The sequence below is a fragment of the Chiloscyllium plagiosum genome, unplaced genomic scaffold, assembly GCF_037043375.1.
Source record: "Chiloscyllium plagiosum isolate Xiang-an unplaced genomic scaffold, Cpla_swu_hap1 HiC_scaffold_17, whole genome shotgun sequence".
Lineage (NCBI taxonomy): Eukaryota > Metazoa > Chordata > Chondrichthyes > Orectolobiformes > Hemiscylliidae > Chiloscyllium > Chiloscyllium plagiosum.
The window spans coordinates 65,654,509-65,674,709 of NW_028270155.1; the positions used below are offsets into that span (position 1 = coordinate 65,654,509).

Sequence of the window (20,201 nt, forward strand, 5' to 3'; positions counted from 1 at the left end):
ATTAATAGGGTTTTCTTTTCTCTATACAGTCGCCACTCAGCCACGACCTCATCCTTAATCTCACTCAGGACGGAATCAAACTACTCTTTGATGCTTATAACCAGAGACTAAAGGTCAGCGACATGTCTATACTTTGCTTTCCTATGATGGATATTTTGTTTACAAGTTAATTCTAGTGTGAAACATTGATATGACAAGGCATTAGCTGTGTCATAATAAACCAATTGGTTACCATGGTGTAGCATAAAAATAAAGCTGACAGGTAGAAGGGAGTAATTGGGCAATAATTCACAGGCATAACTCATTCCTTCATTTAAAAGTCATCTATGCTTTAATACTAAACTAGAAAATATCCACCACAGAATATGAAAATCTAATTAGGAACTGTTGTCTCCTGAATTGGAAAGGCTGATTTGCATGGCATTAATATTTGAGGAAATGTGCCTGTTATAATTTCAGCATCTTTCATGAAGGGGGTGGTAGCTTCCTAACAACGAACTGTGTTCCATAACAATCTCCTAGATTGACATTCAAGTTTTGTAACCTTGTACTTATTCACTTCTGGACCTAAGTTGATAATATGGCATGCCCTTTTTTGGAGTTGAATGGTGTGGAAGTTTGAAGTTGTTGACTTAGCATGTTTTGAATCAGTGCTGGTGTTTTCTCAAAAACAATTTCTCCAGCTAGCATAACTGCATTCCCTGAACTTTAAGCAGTTTTTGTTCTCCAACTGCCCTTTATTCTGTTGCCAATACCACCTGTTATGTCACTTGTGCCACATGCTCATCCTTCATGTGGCTTAAGTTTGTGATCACATCAGGCATCACTCGCCTGTAAAGGCACCTCACCAACCAACTATCCAACCAATGCCGTGCGGACAAAACTAAATATTACTGTAGTAGCAATGTTTATAGAAATTTGGAAAATAGAGATTGCATCTCAGCAGTGTTTCTCAGCAGTATGTGGGGAGGGGCTAGGAATTGCAAGGCTGATGTGTTACAGCTTCAATTTTGGCAGAAGGGTATAATTACTGTCTGGCAAGTTTACACTACACTATAAGCATGCACATCAGAATTTTGTAATATGGATATTTTTACTTCGTGGGATGTCAGCATTCATTGCCTATCACTAATTGCTCTTGGGAGGTTGTGAAAACCGAATAGTGTCCCTTCCTGAGTCAGACGCTCTGGATTAGAGTTCACCACAGACCTCGTCAAGGAAGCTGTAGCCATCATGACCGCCAACATGCAAATCCTTAGAAAACACATCAATGGCCAACAGTAAGAGTGGGAGCGATTCCTTGTCCACTTTAGATAAAGTAAGTTAGAGCCACGACTATCACTATCCATGGCTTCAGATTGCATATATAAGTTAATGTTGGCACATCAAGTTGTTACAAACCACCAATTGCATTTGAAAATGTGGTACTGAGCTGGTTTGAACTACTGCGTCTGTTGTGTATAGCTGTAGTCTTTTGTAGACTATGAAGGAATGGTGATACAATTCCAAATTAATGGTAACTTGGCAAGCAATTTGCTGGTGTGTTTCTTGTGACTGCTACCTCTTGTCTGCTATCTTATGAGGGGTTAGCAATGGTATTCACCATTCTAATCATTAATGATTATCTTTTCTTCTGATCTTTTTATGATGAAATGTTAATTTGAATCGGTGAAAGATGGTTGCATCTGAGACAATATGCTGAGGAACACCTGGTGGCTGTTATGGTGTGGTAGTGTGCCAACCTCTGGGCCAGAAGACCTGAATTCAAGATCCCACCTGCCCTAGCCACGTTGTCATTGGTCTAAACACATTGATTTAAAAAGATTTACCCTGAGGAACTCCTGTAGTGATGATCTAAAGTTGAGATGATTTTCCTCCAACAGCCAGGGTCAGCTTTCTTTGTGCTGGTTATGACTCAGCTAGTGGTGAGGTTTCCCTCCATTCCCATCAATTTCAGTTATGTTGGGGCTCTTTGTCACGCACTTGGTTAAATGCTATCTTAATGGCAAGGGCGGTCACTTTCATCTCCCCTCTGAAATTCAGCCCAGATACAAAGTTTTTGAATATAACTTGTAAAGATGTAGTGCAGTAATTCTGTTGGATAAATTCTAGATTTTGCTGCAGTCTACAAACAGTATAAAAGCCTACATCATATACTCGGAGGTGAGCACCCTCATTCTTTTTTACTGTGCCACCATATCGTTTTAATAGTGATATTGCCCTTGTTATACTCCTGAAGCTGAAAGCTATGCTATCGATGCCCCTCATAATTTTATAAACCTCTATAAGGTCACCCCTCAGCCTCTGAAGCTCCAGGAAAGTCCTTAGAAATGATCCCAAATAACTGCAGTAATCTTTGTTGAGATGGGGCTGATTGGCTATGGCTGCTGTGGAATGGAATAGGATGGGATTGTGTTCACATTTTAGTTAGGATTGGTTTGAGGCCTGCATCATTGCCATGTCTGCAGCAAAGATATTGGCAGAGTGGATCAGACCTGTCTTCAAGTAGAGAGCCCAAACAGAAGCATCTAGGAAAGCTTTCAATGCTGAGAGGAAATTGTTGACAACTTTGATTCTTTATTAGTCTGGCAGTTACGAAAGTACTGTTAATGTGAATTAAGTTTTCCAGATAGTTGAATGATTTTACTTAATGCTGATGTGTTTGGTGTGAAAAAACCAACTGGATCTTTTGTCTAAGCGCTTTCTGAAGTGTTAATTATCTCTACGGCTCCTTGAATGTCGTAAGCATAGAGGTTAACAGGACAGAGAAAGAAGACTTGAAATAATTGGATGGTTTGTAGTACAGTAGGAAGCCATGTTGAATGTGGTAAGTACCAAGGAAATCTGAAGAGAATCAGGAAGAATGACAGAGCATGAGTAGATTAATGGCTGGAACAAAGCCAAAGCCTTTTATAGATAGACAGCTATTGAAAGGTGGGAACATAAAGGAGGAATTGAATTTCTAGGTCCATTGATATTGGTTTGGAGGGCAGGAATTCTGATGTGTTGGTGGGGGGGAAGCGTTGGGAGGGAAGCCTGATGTCTACCTGTCCCCATGACCTATGGAGTCAGAGATATACAGCACAGAAACAGACCCTTCGGTCCAACTCATCCATGCCAACCAGATATCCTAAATTAATCTACTCCCATTTACCAGCATTTGGCTTGTACCCCTCTAAACCCCTCCTATTCATATATCCATCCAGATTCCTTTTAAGTGCTGTAATTGTACCAGCCTCCACTACTTGCTCTGGTAGCTCACTGCATATGCGCACCACCCTCTGCATGTAAAAGTTGCCCCTTAGGTCCCTTTTAAATCTTTTCCTTCTCACCCTAAACCTCTCGTGTTGAAACCATCCAGGTAAATGATCTTGTCTATTTATCCTATCCATGCCCCTCATAATTTTATAAAGCTCGAGAATGTCACCCCTCAGCCTCTGAAGCTCAAAGAAAAATAGCCCCAGCCTATTCAGCCTCTCCCTACACCACCGACCCTGGCAACGTCCTTGTAAATCTTTTCCAAAGCCTTTCAGGTTTCACAACATCCTTCCTATAGCAAGGAGACCAGAATTGCACACACTATTCCAAAGGTGGCCTAACCAATACACCTGCGATATAATCTCCCAACTCCTAGGTTCAATACACTGTCCAATAAAGGCAAGCATACCAAATGCTGCCTTCACTGTCCTATCTACCTGCGACTCCACTTTCAAGGACATCTGAACCTGCATTCCAAGGTCTCTTTGTCAGCAACGCTCCCCACGGCCTTCTCGTTAAGTGTATAAGTCCTGCTCTGATTTGCCTTTCCAAAATGCAGCACCTCCCATTTGTCTCGATTAAACTCCAGCTGTCACGTCTCAGCCCATTTGCCCATCTGATCAAGATCCCGTTGTACTCTGATGTAACCTTTGCTGTCCACTACATCTCTGTTGCCATGAGTAGACACTTTAATGGCTTATCTGCCCATTAGGCTGCCATTTGAGCCATTCAGTTGTGCAGTTGAGGCTCATAGCTTGCCTTCATGTGCATTTTGTCTTTGTTGGGAGGATCCACAGTCAAACAGAGAGACAAGGAAGAAAAACGATAGTGATCTCCCTTTTGGGGGTTTAATTTATTGGCACTCCATGGATCATAGAAGGGCATACCCCAGCTGCAATGTCTGCACCAGAACAATGGCATTGCTGGAGCCTGACAACAATCCATCATCTCTGGTGCCTGTCAACTTCATGCCTGCTCTCAATAGCCTATTTGCGTCCAAAGTCTCCTTGATATTAAAATCCACTCACCTCCGTGGTGCAACTATTGCAGAAGATGCCATCATTATTGACACAGCTGGGTTGCTGGCCCAAACGGAGGGCTGATTTGCTGTGCACAATTGGAAGATAGCCTTGGTAATTGTTTATTGGCCATTGCCAGCAAAATGTCATCCCAAGGTCCTGCCAAACTGGGGTTGGCTCCCACTTTCTATCTTGTTGATGGTACATCAACATCCCCCAAACTGTGCAGCCAGCAGCATCATGTAGTGGTGGTGTGCACCGCTGAGCTATTCCTCTGTGTTCACTCGATGAAAATAAAGGAAGTATTAATAATTATTGGATAGGGTAAAAATACATAAGAGTTTGGTGCGCAAAGTGGATCAGTCATTTCAATGAGAGTGCACTCTTGTTACTGAATAAAGATAGAGACTTTGAGCCTTCTCGTACATAGACGTGGTGCCAAAGGGCCAGAGGTTTGCAAATGTTGCAGCCTTCTTAAAAATGGCAGGTTGGAGGATTTAACCCTGAACAATTGGTTGGTTGCCCTAACATCAGCAAAAGGGAAGTTTGGCAACAATAATCTGTCATTTAGAGGAGTTTGTTTATGCGTTAGAGCATACGTGAGGGAGTGTTGTCCAAAAGCAGATACTTAGCTCCTTTTTTGCTTCATTCTGAATTGTAAAACATCGATCAGTGAAGATTTGAAAGTGATGTGTGCTATGATTTCTCCATTTTTCATTGGTTTATGGAAAATCAAACTTGTTCAAAGAGCAGCTAGAAGATTTATAAAATGTAATGTAAAATAACCTGTTCTTTCTGAGCATGGATACACATCTCTATTCAGACCTAAAGTAATGGGAAGGTTAACTCCTCCCGCCCTTTCCTCTCGGGCCATCGAAAGTTAAAATGCAGGTATGGTAAGCAATAGGGAGGCAAAAGCAAGTTCCCCTTTTCATGCAAGGGGATAGATGTATCATAAGAGTCTCACTACAGTTATTACAGGGCTTTGGTGAAACCACACCTGACCTACTGTTTGCTCCCAAATCTAAGTAACAATATTGCATTGGAGGTAGTGTAGCAAAGGTTCACTAGACTGGTTACTATGATAGGAGACTTGGTAAATTGATCTTACACGCTCACTGGAGTTTGAATGAGAAATGAGTGGCACATTGGCACAGTGGTTAGCACTGCTGCCTCACACATCCATAGACCCGGGTTCAATTCCTGTCTCAGGCGACTTCGTGTGAAGTTTGCACATTCTCCCCGTGTCTGCGTGGGTTTCCTCCGGGTGCTCTGGTTTCCTCCCACAATCCCAAAATGTGCAGGATAGGTGAATTGGCCATGCCAAATTGTCCGTAGTGTTAGGTGAAGGGGTAAATGTAGGGGAATGGGTCTGGGTGGGTTGTACTTCAGCGGGTCGGTGTGGACTTATTGGGCCGAAGGGCCTGTTTCCACACTAAGTAAGTAATCTAATCTTAAAAAAAAAAGAAGAGCTCGTTGAGCCGTAAGATTCGGAAGGGGTGTGACATGATAGACATTGAGAAATTGCTTATGCTGCATAAGTTCTGTAAAATGTGAGCACATTTCAGCCTACGGTACTGACTCATTAGAACTAAAATGAGGAATTTCCTAACTCGAAATTTTCAGAAATCTCTTCTCCAGAGGTTATAGATCCTCCATCAGTGAATTTAAGGCTGAGGTAGACAGATTTATAGTCTCAGAAATCAGGGATCTGAAGAGCAGGTGAGGAAGTGGAGTTGAGCGAGATTAATGGGTCATATGGTTTTTCTCCTATTTAAGTTCTGGTGTATTGTTATTTCTTTTACTTTTCCGACCTTTTAATAGCAAATGTTGCATTCCTCTAGTATTAACCCTGCAATAGAAAGGACACTTTTAAGTTTATCCAATAGTACTTCTGATTTTAGGAAGGGGTTGTCTGCACTTGTTGTAATGGATGCTCAGAACTAGATTTCATTTTTAAACATTGTCAATGTTTTCTGAATTCTTGCTATCCACCTTTTATCTTCATTTCCCAGCAAAAAAATTTCCTGGAGTTCCAATTTTTGTGTCTCAGCAGACAGGAATTTTGCTGCATTGCCGGCCATGATTTAAAGAATATCAATAAAAAGGCAATGAGTTGAAACGGTTCCACTTCCTTAATGAGATATAGGGCCTACTGATCACAATTGATACATTTCCGGCAGCATTGTGTTTGTGGTTAATTACCTGAGATGTGTAGGCCATCGATTCCACAAGCAGCGTTTGGATGTTTCTTGGAATGATGCCTTGAAAATTTGAACACCTCATCGGAACTTGCCACACCATCTGACAACTAAGCATGGGACTCCTATTGATTTGTAGCTGTTAAATTTGTCTGGCATTGGACTTGGCTGCCTACTGTATTTGTTTAGCTCTTGTAAAATTATGAAATAATTCTTCTCCAGGGAAGGAGAAAACATTATCCTATCCTGAAGTGTCTACTTGTTCTTGCTCAACTCTGCACCCAGATCAGGAGAAAGTGAGGACTGCAGATGTTGGTGATCAGAGTCAAAAAGTGTGGTGCTGGAAAAGCACAGCTGGTCAGGCAGCATCCGAGGAGCAGGAGTCGACATTTCGAACATAAGCTCTTCAGGAATGTTCCATCAGCTTTATCAGCACCCACTTCTCGTGCAGTATAAAACAGTGTCTCTTTCTTTCAAATCTGTTTCTAGCATCCTTGTTCTAATCAAGAAAAAACATCAACTTCTAGTCTTTTTTAAATTTAAATCTGCTCTGTTCCTCAGTATTTATAAAGAACAAGGAACAGGCTGAAGCCATGTCCGTGTCCCTCCCTCAGCTTCCAGTCTTTGTCAACATTACTCTCCTACACAGAGTGAAAACTCAATTTGATTGAAATCACCCATGCACCTCACTCCATGATAACCTGTTAACCCACCTACCTTCCATTTCAGTGCCCTATTTACATCCACATTCCTGAGCAAGATCTACCAGCATTCATCCTTTGGATCAAGGAATGGGAAACGTAGTAAGTCACTAACAAGTTTTCTTGTGACAAACCTTGCCTGCCAAATGGGGGGCTTTGAATTATCTGGGTGTGTGTGTGTCTTTGCTCAGAACAAGTCAGAGCCTCTGTGAAGCCAGCCTCCTCCAGAAGGGCCTCTGTGCACTTGTGAACTAATCATCTTAAATTCTGTCAATGAGGGGACTATTGCTTGAGTTGGGGATTTGCATTCACAACATAATTGTTGAAAGCACTCCCTGAGAAAACAGTTTCAACAAAACTTGGAGTTGAATACTAATATGTAGAAATGACAGGTTACAGAATACTGTAAAGTATGCAATGCCTTTGCATTTTGACAGAAATGAGCTGATGGAATATATATGCAGTATTTAAATTTACATGGTTTTCCAAAGGTTAATGGCAGCAGAATTTAAGAGTTTCCTTTCTCTGCTTGCCCCTTCCTGCCCCACTTATCCCAGTCTCTGGTGTCTTCCCACACTTGCTTTTCAAGCAGAGTAGAGTGGTCTTTACTCTGAACTGCTCCCTCTGAAGAGAAGTGCACACATTGCAGTTTGTGGTGAGGCTTTGTCCTTTTGAGGCAGACAAGCAAATAGTTAATGTGAGCAATCACTCTTAGACCCCAAAGATTACACCAAGTGGGAATCGCTGTGAATGATGACCAACATTTGGGTTGGCAGTATAAAGCGAAAGTCAAGTGTCCTATTGTCAAATAAAATATTACAGCATTTTCTTTAAGTTGTTTTTATAACTTAATTTGATAAAATATATTGTTGACTGTTACTTGCTCTGAACTCTATTGCTGTGATTTTTCAGTGCTACTTGAATGAGCAAATGATTTTTTTTTCCCCCAGAGCTGCAACGCCTGACTACTTTTTGATTGTTAAGTAAATTGTTATTTTCCTCATTTGGACGGCGTGCGAGTTGCACTTCTGGTAGAGTGTGGTGTACTGATAAACCTCATGTAATGGTGTTTCATATATTCAAACCTTTTTGCCTTTGTCATTTCAGCGGAATTGAAAGACAACAGGCATGTCCTGCATTCATGCTATTTTGAGTGTTGATCATGTCTGGGGTGAACTCCATTTGCCCAATTTCGTTGTCAAGTCAAACTGGTAGTGCTGCACATCTCAGAACTGCTAGCCTGAGATTTGAATAATTAGTCCAGACACATGGCTGACTACATTTCTCTCCTATTTTTAAACTAATATCCAGCTTCCACTATTAACCTTTTCTTAAGTGTCAGGTTTAAGGAACCTTGTCAATTTGGGGGGAAAGGGGAGTTTTGGTGTAATAGTCTGGGTAGCTAGTGGTTTTAAGTGTTCAAAAATGAGCAATAATTGTGTACTTTCTACTATTTGTCCTTGAGGTGCCTAAATTTTCCAACAATTGTAAGCTATTCAGCAAACAATAGAAATTGAATAATTAAACTTGTTGGCCCAACAGAGGCAAGTGAAGCCTGCAGCTGCTTCATGAACCAGTTAGTGCTGGGAGTGACACATCAACCTTAACAGTCTATTATCAAGACTGCAAATAGGCAACTTTTGCGAATATGTAAATAATGAGAAAGTGACTCTGCTTTCATGTACATCTTCCTTTTAATAAATTGGAGAATTTTAAAAGGAATTTTCATTTTCTGTCCTTCTCTTGCGGTATCCTCTCCGATTGCCTCAGTCTTTGGTTAGCAGGATTGATTGGAGTTACTGCTGTGCCAGGAATGTGCTTAACTGAAGGGGTGTAGGTGGGAAGCCTAGGGCTGTCTGCACATAGACAGCAGTGAGGTGTTTGTTTTTGGCACTGACTGGTATTTGAAACTGCATTCTCCGATTGAATAGTTTGTTTGCTTTGCCAACTTTTATTGCATTTTGTTGATGTTGCTCAGTAAAGGCTGCTCACTAAAGGCTGATATAATTCTGTTCTAAGGTTTTCTACCAAAACTTATCAGAAAATATTAGGATTCTAAGGTTCACAGTTCAGTCCGGCACATTTCCAGGGATTCAACCTTGGACAATAAGAATCAACATGGATGAAGATTGGCCACTGATCGCTCACACCCATGCTGCAGAAAGCCAACCAAAGCCAAGAGGAAGTTTCACCTTATGACCCTGCAACCAGTGCACAAAAGACTGATAAGTAAAGTTACAATAGTCATATCGTGTGGAAAGAGACACTTCAGCTCGTCCATGGAGACCAAATTTCCTAAACTGAACTAGTCCCATTTGAGTGCATTTTAGAGAAACATGGGGCAACCTTTTTTTTCTAACAATCTGAAGGGAAAAAAATGAGGGAGGCTGGAGTTGTAAAGCCAGACACTTCTGCCCTGATTGAGGAATCGACAGCTAGACTATCAGCAGCAAGGTCCAAGAAAGGAGAGCAGAAATGCAGTGAGAGCCTGCTTGATAGGGAATCATGGGAGCAAATAATAGGTAACTCTGACTGAAGCAGCAAAGCTCCAACTGGGAGACCATTTTCGGCAAGGAATCGTATTACATGTCCGATTTTGGTAGGGTACCACAGGCTGACAACAGGAGGAGCCAACTCTATTCAGACTCTTTGAAAGGCTTAAGCTTTTTCATTGTCAAACTATCATGGAGCTGCTTCGGGTATGTATCATGCTATTTCTAGAATTTGGTGAAATACCTTTTTCATTAGTAATAGTTTTTTTTGTTTTACATTAAAGTGTCAGAAGTCTTCATGACAAGGATAGCTTGGGGACAGAAAATTGAGGGATAGGTCAATTGAATGGAGTGTCGAAGCTTTCATCACATGTTACAGACCTGTGGTTCCCCACTTTGTGTTTATCCATGTGGTTCATTCAGGACTACGTCAGGAGGCGAATCTTTTTTTAGCTTTATGACAAGCAGTGTCATTCAATCTTAGATGAATTGTGACTGTTGTGTTGATTTCTGTTTTGACACTGAAACAATCTTTTTCAATAATCTGAAGTTGATGTGTCAATTTTGTCCTGTTTTTTCAGGATTCAGCTAAGGCATTCAGGAAATTCAACTTTGTTTTTGTCAAATAGCACATTCTGTATTCAAAACAATCTTGTTACATTCCTGGTCTCATGGGGAATGCCACAGTGTCTTTTGTTTGTTTCAACTTGTGCATCTGCCTTTTTGTTTACTCCTTTTTTTGGTTATGAATTGACATTTTAAAGCTTCGAGTTTTGTGCAGACAATGAGAAACCAGCGTCGTCATGGTTCAGCACTAGTGTTCAAGCCTCTGAGTCAAAATCATAGTTTTGAGTTAAATTTGAGTGTATAGTCCAGTGCATCTGTGCCAGAGTTCAGTGCAGTATTGATGCTTTAAACCAAGGCCCTGTCAGCTTCGAATAGTTGGAAAAAGTTTTTTCTTTATTTGAAGAACAGTGGAATTCCCCAGGTGTCCCAGGGAATATTCATCCCTTGTTCAAAATCACAAAACAGATTAAATGTCTTTTAACATTGTGGGAATTTGAACTCTTGTAAATAAGACCAATTTGATAAACAAGATTCTATCCCTGAAATATAGATGCACGATGAGAGGGTGATTTGACAAGAGTGGAGTAGTAGATTACTTTTTTTGCATCAATGAGGAAGTCTCAAGGGAGAATGTTCTTCCCATACTCCTCATTCTCCTGTGGTTGTCTTCCATTTTCTACACTGCTTCCTCCAACCCCCAAACTTCAGCATGTTACCGTCCAGTTATGCAGGAGTAATTGTTATAACTCCCTTGGGCAGTGTGACAAATCAAGCTTCGCTATTCCTGGAATTATCACCAAAAGTCAGATTTTGATAAAGTATACCAAGTTTGCCAATTTACCTTACTTTCTCACCCAAATTAATACAGAGCGTGGATCGGGTTTCTTCACTGAACAAGAATCACTTTTTAAATAAAAAGACTGTAGCAATAGGTAAACAGTTGTAAACCAGTGGCATATAACAATATTTTAATCTCTAATCCTTGATGTCTTCCCAAATGAAGTAAAATAGATTATGGAAGAAGGGGGGAAATAGGAAACACTGCCCTCTATTCTTGGTTCCCAGGTTATATTGTTGAGATGATTCTTATACTGGTTAGCACGTTTCTTCAACTGTCCGGATCCTTTCACTGGTTGCATAGAAACCATAAGTGACTGGTTCACTTGATTTAAATGTCATAGCTGACGACAACCTTTGCAGGAAAGATAAATTTGTTTTGAACATAGACAGCTTCTGAATTGGGAAAGAATTGAACATTTCTCACAGTGTAACTTGTTCTTGGCTCCGAGCTGTCTAGTTACTTGTGAACCAGTTGCAGTTGTTGGTGAACACCATGATCTCTCAGTGGTAACTAGTCACGAACTACTTGTTACCAGCAAAAGCAATATCTGTACACCCCTCAGTCTAAATCATCTGCATCTCAAGCTTCAATTACTGTTTGTTCACACAGTTGTTGACATGACGTTGGCTGGTTACTTTTCAAAACTACAGCCCCTCTATCAACACTGTCATTTGTGGCAAGGCTTGCACTACAAAATAGGCTACAAAGCAAATTCAAATAGAATTGCAGGCAACAGTACGTCCCTACTCGAGTCCAATGCATTCTGTGCTTGCTTTGAAAAGGAAGACTGTGAAACGATATCACCTCTCCCATCAGCCTCTGCACTTGTACTCCTGGTTACTGCTGCAGGCATTAGGTCAGTCGTCTTAAGGGTGAGCTCATGGAAAGTGAATGTCATGAATGGAGTACCTGACTGTGCACTCTGATCCTGTATGGATCAGCTGGCAGGAGAATTTGCAGATATTTTCAACCTCTCCTTGTTATGGCTTGAAGTCCTAATGTGTTTCAAGAAGACCACCGTCATCCTAATGCCAAAGAAAACTCATTGTAGTGTTGCTCAATGATTACCGCTTGGTGGCTCTGACATCCATAAGTATGAAGTGCTTCAAGATGTTGTTCATGGCTCACATCAAGCTGAGTCTTCCAGATTGCCTTGATTCCTTACAATTCACCTACTGGCACAGCAAGTGACCCTACATTCATCCCTGGAGCATCTGTACAACGAGGATACCTACGTCAGGCTCTTACTTATTGACTTCGGTTCTGCCTTTAACACCATCAATCCAAACAAATTCCATGACCTAGGTGTCTGCTCCCACCTCCTAACTGGATTCTCTACTTTGTGACCAGCAGACTGCAGTCCGAAATGATAGACGACAATACCTCCTCCGTGATAATCCTTAACTCCAGTGCCCCGCAAGCTGTGTACTCAGCTCCCTACACTACTGTTGTAGCTCAGATCATCAAACAACGATGAGACAGAGTATTGGGAGGCAATAAAGTGCTTGACAACATGGTTTAAAGGTGACAATCTCTCCAGCATCAGCAATGTAAAGGAGCTGGTCATTCCCTTCAGGAGTAGAGTGAAGGGCACACCCTGTCTGCCTCAATGGTACTGAGATGGAGATGGTCAAGAGCATCAAGTTCCTGAGAGTAGTGATCAACAATCTGTCCTGGTCCACTCACGTTGGCACTACAGTCAAGAAAGCTTAACAATACCTCTACTTTCTCAGGCTAAGGAAATTTGGCACGCCCATAAAGACTCTTAAAAGTTTTTATAGATGCACCATAGAGAGCATCTTATCTGGGTGCATCACACCGTGGTATGGCAACTTCTCTTCCCAAGACCAAAAGTAACAGAGTTGTGAACACAGCCCAGTCCACCATGCAAGCCAGCTGTTCATTTATTGACTTCATCTAAACTGCCTGCTGCATTTGGAAAGCAGCCAACATGATCAAAGACTCCTTCCACCCTCTTCATTTGAGCAGAAGATATGATGTTTGTATGCACGTACAAACAGATTCAAGAGCAGCTTCTTCCCTGCTATTATCAGATTTTGTTAAATAGACCTTTTTTATAGATTTTATTGTAGAATCCCTACAGTGTGGAAACAGGCAGTTTGGCCCAACAAGTTCACCCTGACCCTCCAAGTAGCCCACCCAGACCCATTCCCCTACCCTATTACTTGACATTTTCCCTGACTAATGCACCTAACCTACACATCTCTGAACACTCTGTGCAATTTAGTATGGCCAATTCACCTAACTGGCGCATCTTGGACTGTTTAATGTTGATCTCTCTGCACTTTTTGCCAGCTGTGGTATTGTATTGTATTGTATCCTTCTATGACCCTGACTTGTATGGTACGACCTACCTGTAAAGTACAAGTCAAGTGACACCAGGCTATAGTCCAGCAGATTCAAAACCTGTTGCACTATAATTTGGCGGCTTGTGCCTTCTGACTTTGTCCACCCCAGTCCACACCAGCACCTCCCATGTAAAGCTCATCAGACTACACTTTCACCCTCAGTACATGTGATAGAAATAAATAATTAAGTCCAATCAAATTGTTGGTTTTAAAACAGCTATTTGTCATTTCAGTCCACTTTTTTTTAAAAGACACCAGTTCTTATGTAATCTTTGGCCATCCTGAAGATTTGATCAGTAGTCTTTGTTAATTTCATTGCTATTAATTGCAGTGGTGTCAGTAAAGTATAAAAGAGGTTGTGTACAAATTGCACAGTTGAGCCATGAAAAACACTTGAGTACCGTGCAAATCTCTTTAACCTGTGTTTGGATAAAGTATACACTAATTGGTTGCGAGTATATGAAAAGTATATTACACAACACTAAACAATGGTGCCTTAACTTGATTTGAGACTTCTCCATGCACTGTTATTAATAGACCAATTATGCTGATACCTGCAGAGTTTTTCTGAAAGAGCATCATCCTGTTGTCTTTACTCCAAAAAATGACTATTTTGTTCACTAATTAGTTTGATACTTAATTGTCACATTTTACTAACAATTCATTTTTAATATCCTTAATTTTTCTGTGGCCTACCTACAGCCCCCACCCTACTGCACAAGTTAGATCCCAGAGCAAATAAACTGTTTGCTTAATTTTTGTAATTTGGCTACTGTGGTGGTTAGTTACTGAATATATTCCCACAATTGTTAACTAACTTCTGATGAGATCATAAGTTTATATTAGGAAATAAAGAAAGCTACATATACATGTGACAATTTGGAAAGTCCTTAAAATATACTTCAAAAATATTGAGTAGTTTTCCCAGTAATATCATTTAAAGCAATTTAATCCCAGTGATGTAATGCTTCATGCTTAAATTTCTTACTCATCTGACAGTTGTCAGTAAGTTCCTCTTGGTGAATTTCTCCACTCACACTAAATGTGATTCTCTCCGTGTCTCCCTAAGACATTGGTACAGACACTAATATTTCTCAGTGAATTTAGAAAGATTCGGGCATTTTCCACTTACTTCAACCACCTTCGATGGATTTTTTTTTTTTTTTTTGTTCTTCAACAGGGTGCATTTTTGACCTAAGTCTTGCTTCGATTACTCCAGGATTCATGGCAGATGCTTAAAAGTACAACGTATTTGTTTTCCATGCCCTATTATTTACAACTGGGCAGTAGGGAGGAGTCTAAACAACACAGACATGCAATGCACATGTAGTGCCACCAGAGAGGGATCTCACTCTCCAAATCTAATGTAATGTGTGAGACAATAGTAAAACTGATTTTATTTTTATTTCCCACCCATTTAGGTCATTGAAGTTTATGACTTGAGTAAAGTTAAATTGAAATACTGGTGAGTATTTTTACTGTTTCCCTCATGACAATTTTGCTAGAACCCTATGTTTTGACCACTAAGAGTGATGTTGCCAGTGCTTTTGAAAAATGGTATTCTCTGGTAAAATAATCCCAAGACACAGCACCCTATATTCACATTCACCTTTTACACCCTACCCTTTTTAAAGTTAAAGGTAATTAATTGAATCATTTTTCTCTGGTAAACTAAAACTATTTTTTTTTTTTGTTTTGCATTTATGTTGACTTTAATGGGCCACCATGGTAGCATGTAAGGGCAAAGTAAGGTTTATACTTGGACCGAGCAGAAATTTAACAAGTTGAGCACAGTCAGAGACCAAAACTCAAATCCAACTTCCAAGTCTCTCATTCTCACAACTGGTCATTGTAAATATGTCTAAAGTTTAACAGTTTGAGAAACAGAGACTTTGCATTCCAATTTGATCCTACACTAGCTATTAGTGCAGCACTCCAATTACTCACTCATTGCTATAGACTCTTGCAGATTTTGGAGTTAGTCTTGCAATGCTGATACCATATTTTGTGCCTTTAGAAAGTAAGTTGGTGCTTCTTTCATTTCAAATGAAGACCTATAAAGTTACTGTAATAATTCCTTGAGTACGTTGACAACAGTATCATTCCCTCATCAATTTAGAAGTTCATAGTCATCAAGTTACACAATACTGAAACAGACTTGTCGGTCCAACTCATCCGTGCAGACTAGGTGTCCTAAACTGATCTAGTCCCATTTGCCAGGATTTGGCCATATCCCTCTAAACACTTGCTATTCGTACCTGTCCAGAGCCTTTTTAAATGTTGTAATTGTACCACTTTTCTCTGGCAACTCATTCCATACACGCATAACGCTCTGTATGAAAAGGTTGCCCCCCACATCCCCCTCAAATCTTTTCCCTCTCACCTGAACATACCCCCTCAAGTTTTGGGCTCCTCTATACTGAGGGGAAAAAGACCTTAGCAATTCACCCTATCTATATTCTTGATCTTAAACCTTGAAAAGTTCACCCCTCAGCTTCCTACGCTCCAGGGGAACAAAGCTATAACCTATTTAGCCTTTTCCTAAAACTCAACGCCTCCAAACCCCAGCTACGTCCTTAAATCTTTTCTGAACCCTTTCAAGTTTAACTAAAATCTTCCCTATAGCAGGGAGACCGGAATTGAATGCAGTATTCTAAAAGTGGCATCCCCCAGTGTCTTAAACAGCCTGTATGTGACGTTCTAACCCCTATTCTCAATTCACCTGAGCAATCAAGGCAAGCAAACAGATGCCACCTTAGTCGTCATGTCTATCTGAGAGTCCACTTTTAAGGAACTGTACACTTGCACCCTTAGGTCTCTTAATTCGGGAACACTGCCCAGGGCCCTACCATTAAAGGTGGAAGTCCAGCTCTGCCTTGTCCTACCAAAATGCAGCACCTCACACTTATTTAAAATAAATTCCCTTCTCAATCTTCATTAGCTGTGTACTAAAATGCTTTATTTTAAGCTAAGCTGCTGAGATTTTCCTGCTAAAAAACATTCCAGCTGATTCTTTCATGATCAGTGGAGCTGTGATTTGGATTTCAACTCCGTGGAGCAGGACTTGAACACGTTTTTTTTTTTCTGGCTTATGGCACTTGCCTATCCCATATACCCCTAGCTCGCCAAATCATGGCGGGACTGATTTTTAAGAAACTCTGGAAAATGACACATCAAAACATTGATTTCAAATAAAAATCCAAGCATTAGAATTCATCTGAGGTGTTATGGTTTATTATCCTTCCCCAGTTTCTTTCTTGAAGGATTTTGATATTCTCAATTGCTGGATTGAACATTCTTGATATTTGTATTCCTGTAGCTGTACTTGGCAGTTGGGGTCAGTAGGTTGGCCTTGGTGAATGCTGCTGAGACGTTTCCACCAAGTGATTAGTGAAGAGCACTCAGGATGCTTCAGAGTCTCAGCTCCCACTATGATGCAGCTAAATATAAGATCTCATTTGAAGAATTTGCACTCTGGTAGTATAGCCATGTTAGCATAGTAGTTTTATTGGCCATTTATGTACTGTCTTTATTACAGTTTATTCTCACAACTGTACAGAATATTTATTATGGTAATTTACCAGCATTTGTCACAGATTAATGAACCAAGTCTAATGTAACAAAGATGCCTTATCTCTGATTGGTAATTAGTATTTGCATATCACTGCTATGGGATGAGTATTTCAGTGCATATCCACTGTCAATTGAGGGAAAAGTTTATGGAGTTTTAAGCTGGCAGATGAAAATTTGTGGATGTTGACAAAATGCAATGTATAGAAAAGGCCGGGTGATTCTAATGTTAGTGGTAGTAGAAGTTAAAATATCTGGCAATAACAGATTGGCGAAGAATTGGATAGAGGGAGGAATGACGGCAGAATCAAAAATTGTAGAGAACAAAGGGGAATGTTTTGCAGTCCACAAGGTCTCTGGCTAATTATGGATGAAAGATGAAATATGAGTTTTTAGGGAACCACACTGGATTGTTTGTTTATGCGAGGAGTTATTTCAGGACCTATAATTACTCCACAGATTCAAGACCTTTCAATAGGTTGCACTGAACCTTTTATAAAGCTTTTGATTTAGACCAAATCTGGTGACCACACTTAGCAGGATGTAATGTCCTTGATGCTGGAGAGGAGATTTACCAGAATAGTTGCAGTGGTGAGTGATTTCAGTTACCAGATTAGGTAGAGAAGCTGGGGTTTAGATAAGATAGGAAATAAAACTGTTTGTACTAACTGATAGTACAAGGATAATAGAACTCGGGTAAGTCTTTGGGCAAGTTTTACGGGGTGGTGGTGGAGCGGAGGGGAGCTGCGTTATGAAGCAATTTTAAAGCAAAGTGATTATTTACAGCTGCAAGGGATATGCAACTGGACACTATTGATAACTTCAAAAACATAAATTGTCTAGAAATCTGAAGGAATTGAACTTGCATGGCTACTGGGATAGAATGGGTTTTGACTGAATTCCTCTGCAGACCCCACATGGATTTGATGAACTCATTGGCTACCTTCAGTGCTTAATGACTGATTCAATGGTCACGGTCTCTTTTTCTACCACTTCAAATGTTATAAGCACCCGTATAAGTATGAATAAATCTTGTAAACATAAGAAATGAGAAGAGGAGAAGGCTCGTTGCTACTTTGAGCATAATTCACCATCGCTCAAGATTGCAGCTGATCATCTACTTCAATGCCATTGTCCTACTGAAATAGACTCTTCGATCCAACTAATTTATGCCGACTAGGCTTCTTGAACTGAGCTAGTCCCATTTGCCTGCATTTGGCCCATATCCTTCTAAACCTTTCTTATTCATGTCCATACCAAAATGCCATTTTAAATGTTGCAATTGTACCCACTCTACCACTTCCTCTGGCAGCTCATTCCATACACCACCCTCTGAAAAAGTTGCTCTTCAGGTCCCCTTTTAAATCTTCCCTTCTCACCTTAAATCTATAGCTTCTAGTTTGAGCCCTCTTCTCTTCCTCCCCCCACCTCCAACTCCTTCTCTGCTCTTTCCCCTTTCATCAGGGCTCAATATTATTGAACCAATGCACTTTCTTGAATGCAGATATAATTGGGGATCACGGTATTCTCCATAATCCACCATATGTGAGAGTTTCTGAAAGAAGTTGTGATGTGTGAAAATACTTCAATTGGCTTTCATCATAAGGTCACTTGTTTTCAAGTTAAAAGTCTCAATTTCTCAAACAGTTTTTTTTTTTCAGATCTTGAATGCATGATCTACTCCACCCACAAATGCAATTTGATAAGTTTTCATTCTGGTTGTTCAGTGCTCAGTGACAATTGTGAAAGCGATTTGAGAGCCAACTTCATGGTAACTGATCAGAAATTCTTTTACCGGCCTCCTGGGTGGAGTTTCAACCTCTTAGTTTAACCATTAGACACCTAAACCACCAGGAATGGCCTTGATTGGTGCTAGCTAGTCCCCTCCAAAGCTCTCCATTCATGTTTGCTGTAATTGATCTAATTGCATCTGGATCAGGAAATAGGGAGGAGGGAAGCACATCCATAATCCTGCTTCAAATCATTTAAACAGTGGCTTTTGGAAGCACTAATGTAGGTGCGATACAGAGCATTTAATTCTAAGGGCATCATAATACTCCCCTATAAGCTTTCACAAATATTGGAGCACTTGGAAGTACTGAAATTCAACCATGTCTTTGGGATGACCTTTTAAATTCTGTAAAGCAGAAGCACTGGGAGAAAGCAAGAATTTGCATTCCAATGCAGTACTTTGCCTCTTCACCACAGGGAACTCTTTTTCTCTCTTTCTCCCCCCCCCCCCCCCCCCCCCCATGATGTGGTGGCGAACAGTGTGTAGGCTGTAGAAGGAATGACCATGTCACTGGGAGGAACGAAGAAGTGTCTCTTTACGTTCTCAGTTGGTAGCAAGTGACAAAGCAATAAAGTATTTTTGCTGTCAGTCTGCGTGATTTGTACCTGTAATACTGTACATCGCTTGCTTGAGGTTGATTTTATTTGGTGTGGTGTGGGAGATGGGAAGTCAAGAACATGAAACCATTCCCCCTCCTGAGTTAGTCTGCAACCTGTAATTTTTTTCTAAATCTTTGACTTGTTCTTTATTCCACTGCAGTGGTGTGCACTTCAACTCTCAGGCTATAGCTCCAACCATAGAGCAGATTGACCAGTCATTTGGAGCAACTCACCCTGGAGGTACGTGAGATCTGTGTATTTACAGGAAATTGAATACAAATATTATAAATTCTAAGCCTGAATTAAGTGAGTTGACTAAAGGTGAATATACTTTTCTATACAAAAACGTTGGGAGGGATCTAAGAAGATACTTTGTAGTTTGTATACTTGATCTTAACCTTTATCGTTGTGCTCCCTTTCCCCCTCATTCTAGTGTACAATGCAGCTGAACAACTTTTTCATCTCAATTTCCGCGGGCTTTCCTTTTCATTTCAACTGGACTCATGGAAAGAAGCTCCAAAATTTGAGGTGAGATTATCTCCAAAGGCTGTTTTACCGTCAGGAGAGTAACAACTTTGTTCAAACTTGCGCTGAATTGGCCATTGTTTTCACTGTATCTTTCACTTTTTTCTTGTGCTCAAATCTACAAGTTCCCACCACTCCCACCAATGATGGCTTGGTTGGTAATCTCGCAGCCCAGTTTGGAACTGACATACATCAACCAGGAAGCTCTCAACTTGATCACCAGTTTTGGGTTAAGTTTACATCATGGAGCTACCAAGATAGTGAAAA

General features: G+C 40.5%; 1 protein-coding gene across 2 annotated transcripts in view; it reads left to right on the plus strand.

The window, feature by feature from the left end:
• The window catches only part of phaf1 (phagosome assembly factor 1), a 71,828-nt gene that overhangs the window by 17,013 nt on the left and 34,614 nt on the right, over window positions 1-20,201 (plus strand). For both annotated transcript variants that reach the window (XM_043707225.2, XM_087996016.1), the window contains exons 3-6: window positions 30-113; window positions 14,870-14,913; window positions 19,570-19,649; window positions 19,843-19,937. In XM_043707225.2, the coding sequence (XP_043563160.1) occupies window positions 30-113; window positions 14,870-14,913; window positions 19,570-19,649; window positions 19,843-19,937 (303 nt within the window). The remainder of the gene's footprint in view (window positions 1-29; window positions 114-14,869; window positions 14,914-19,569; window positions 19,650-19,842; window positions 19,938-20,201) is intronic.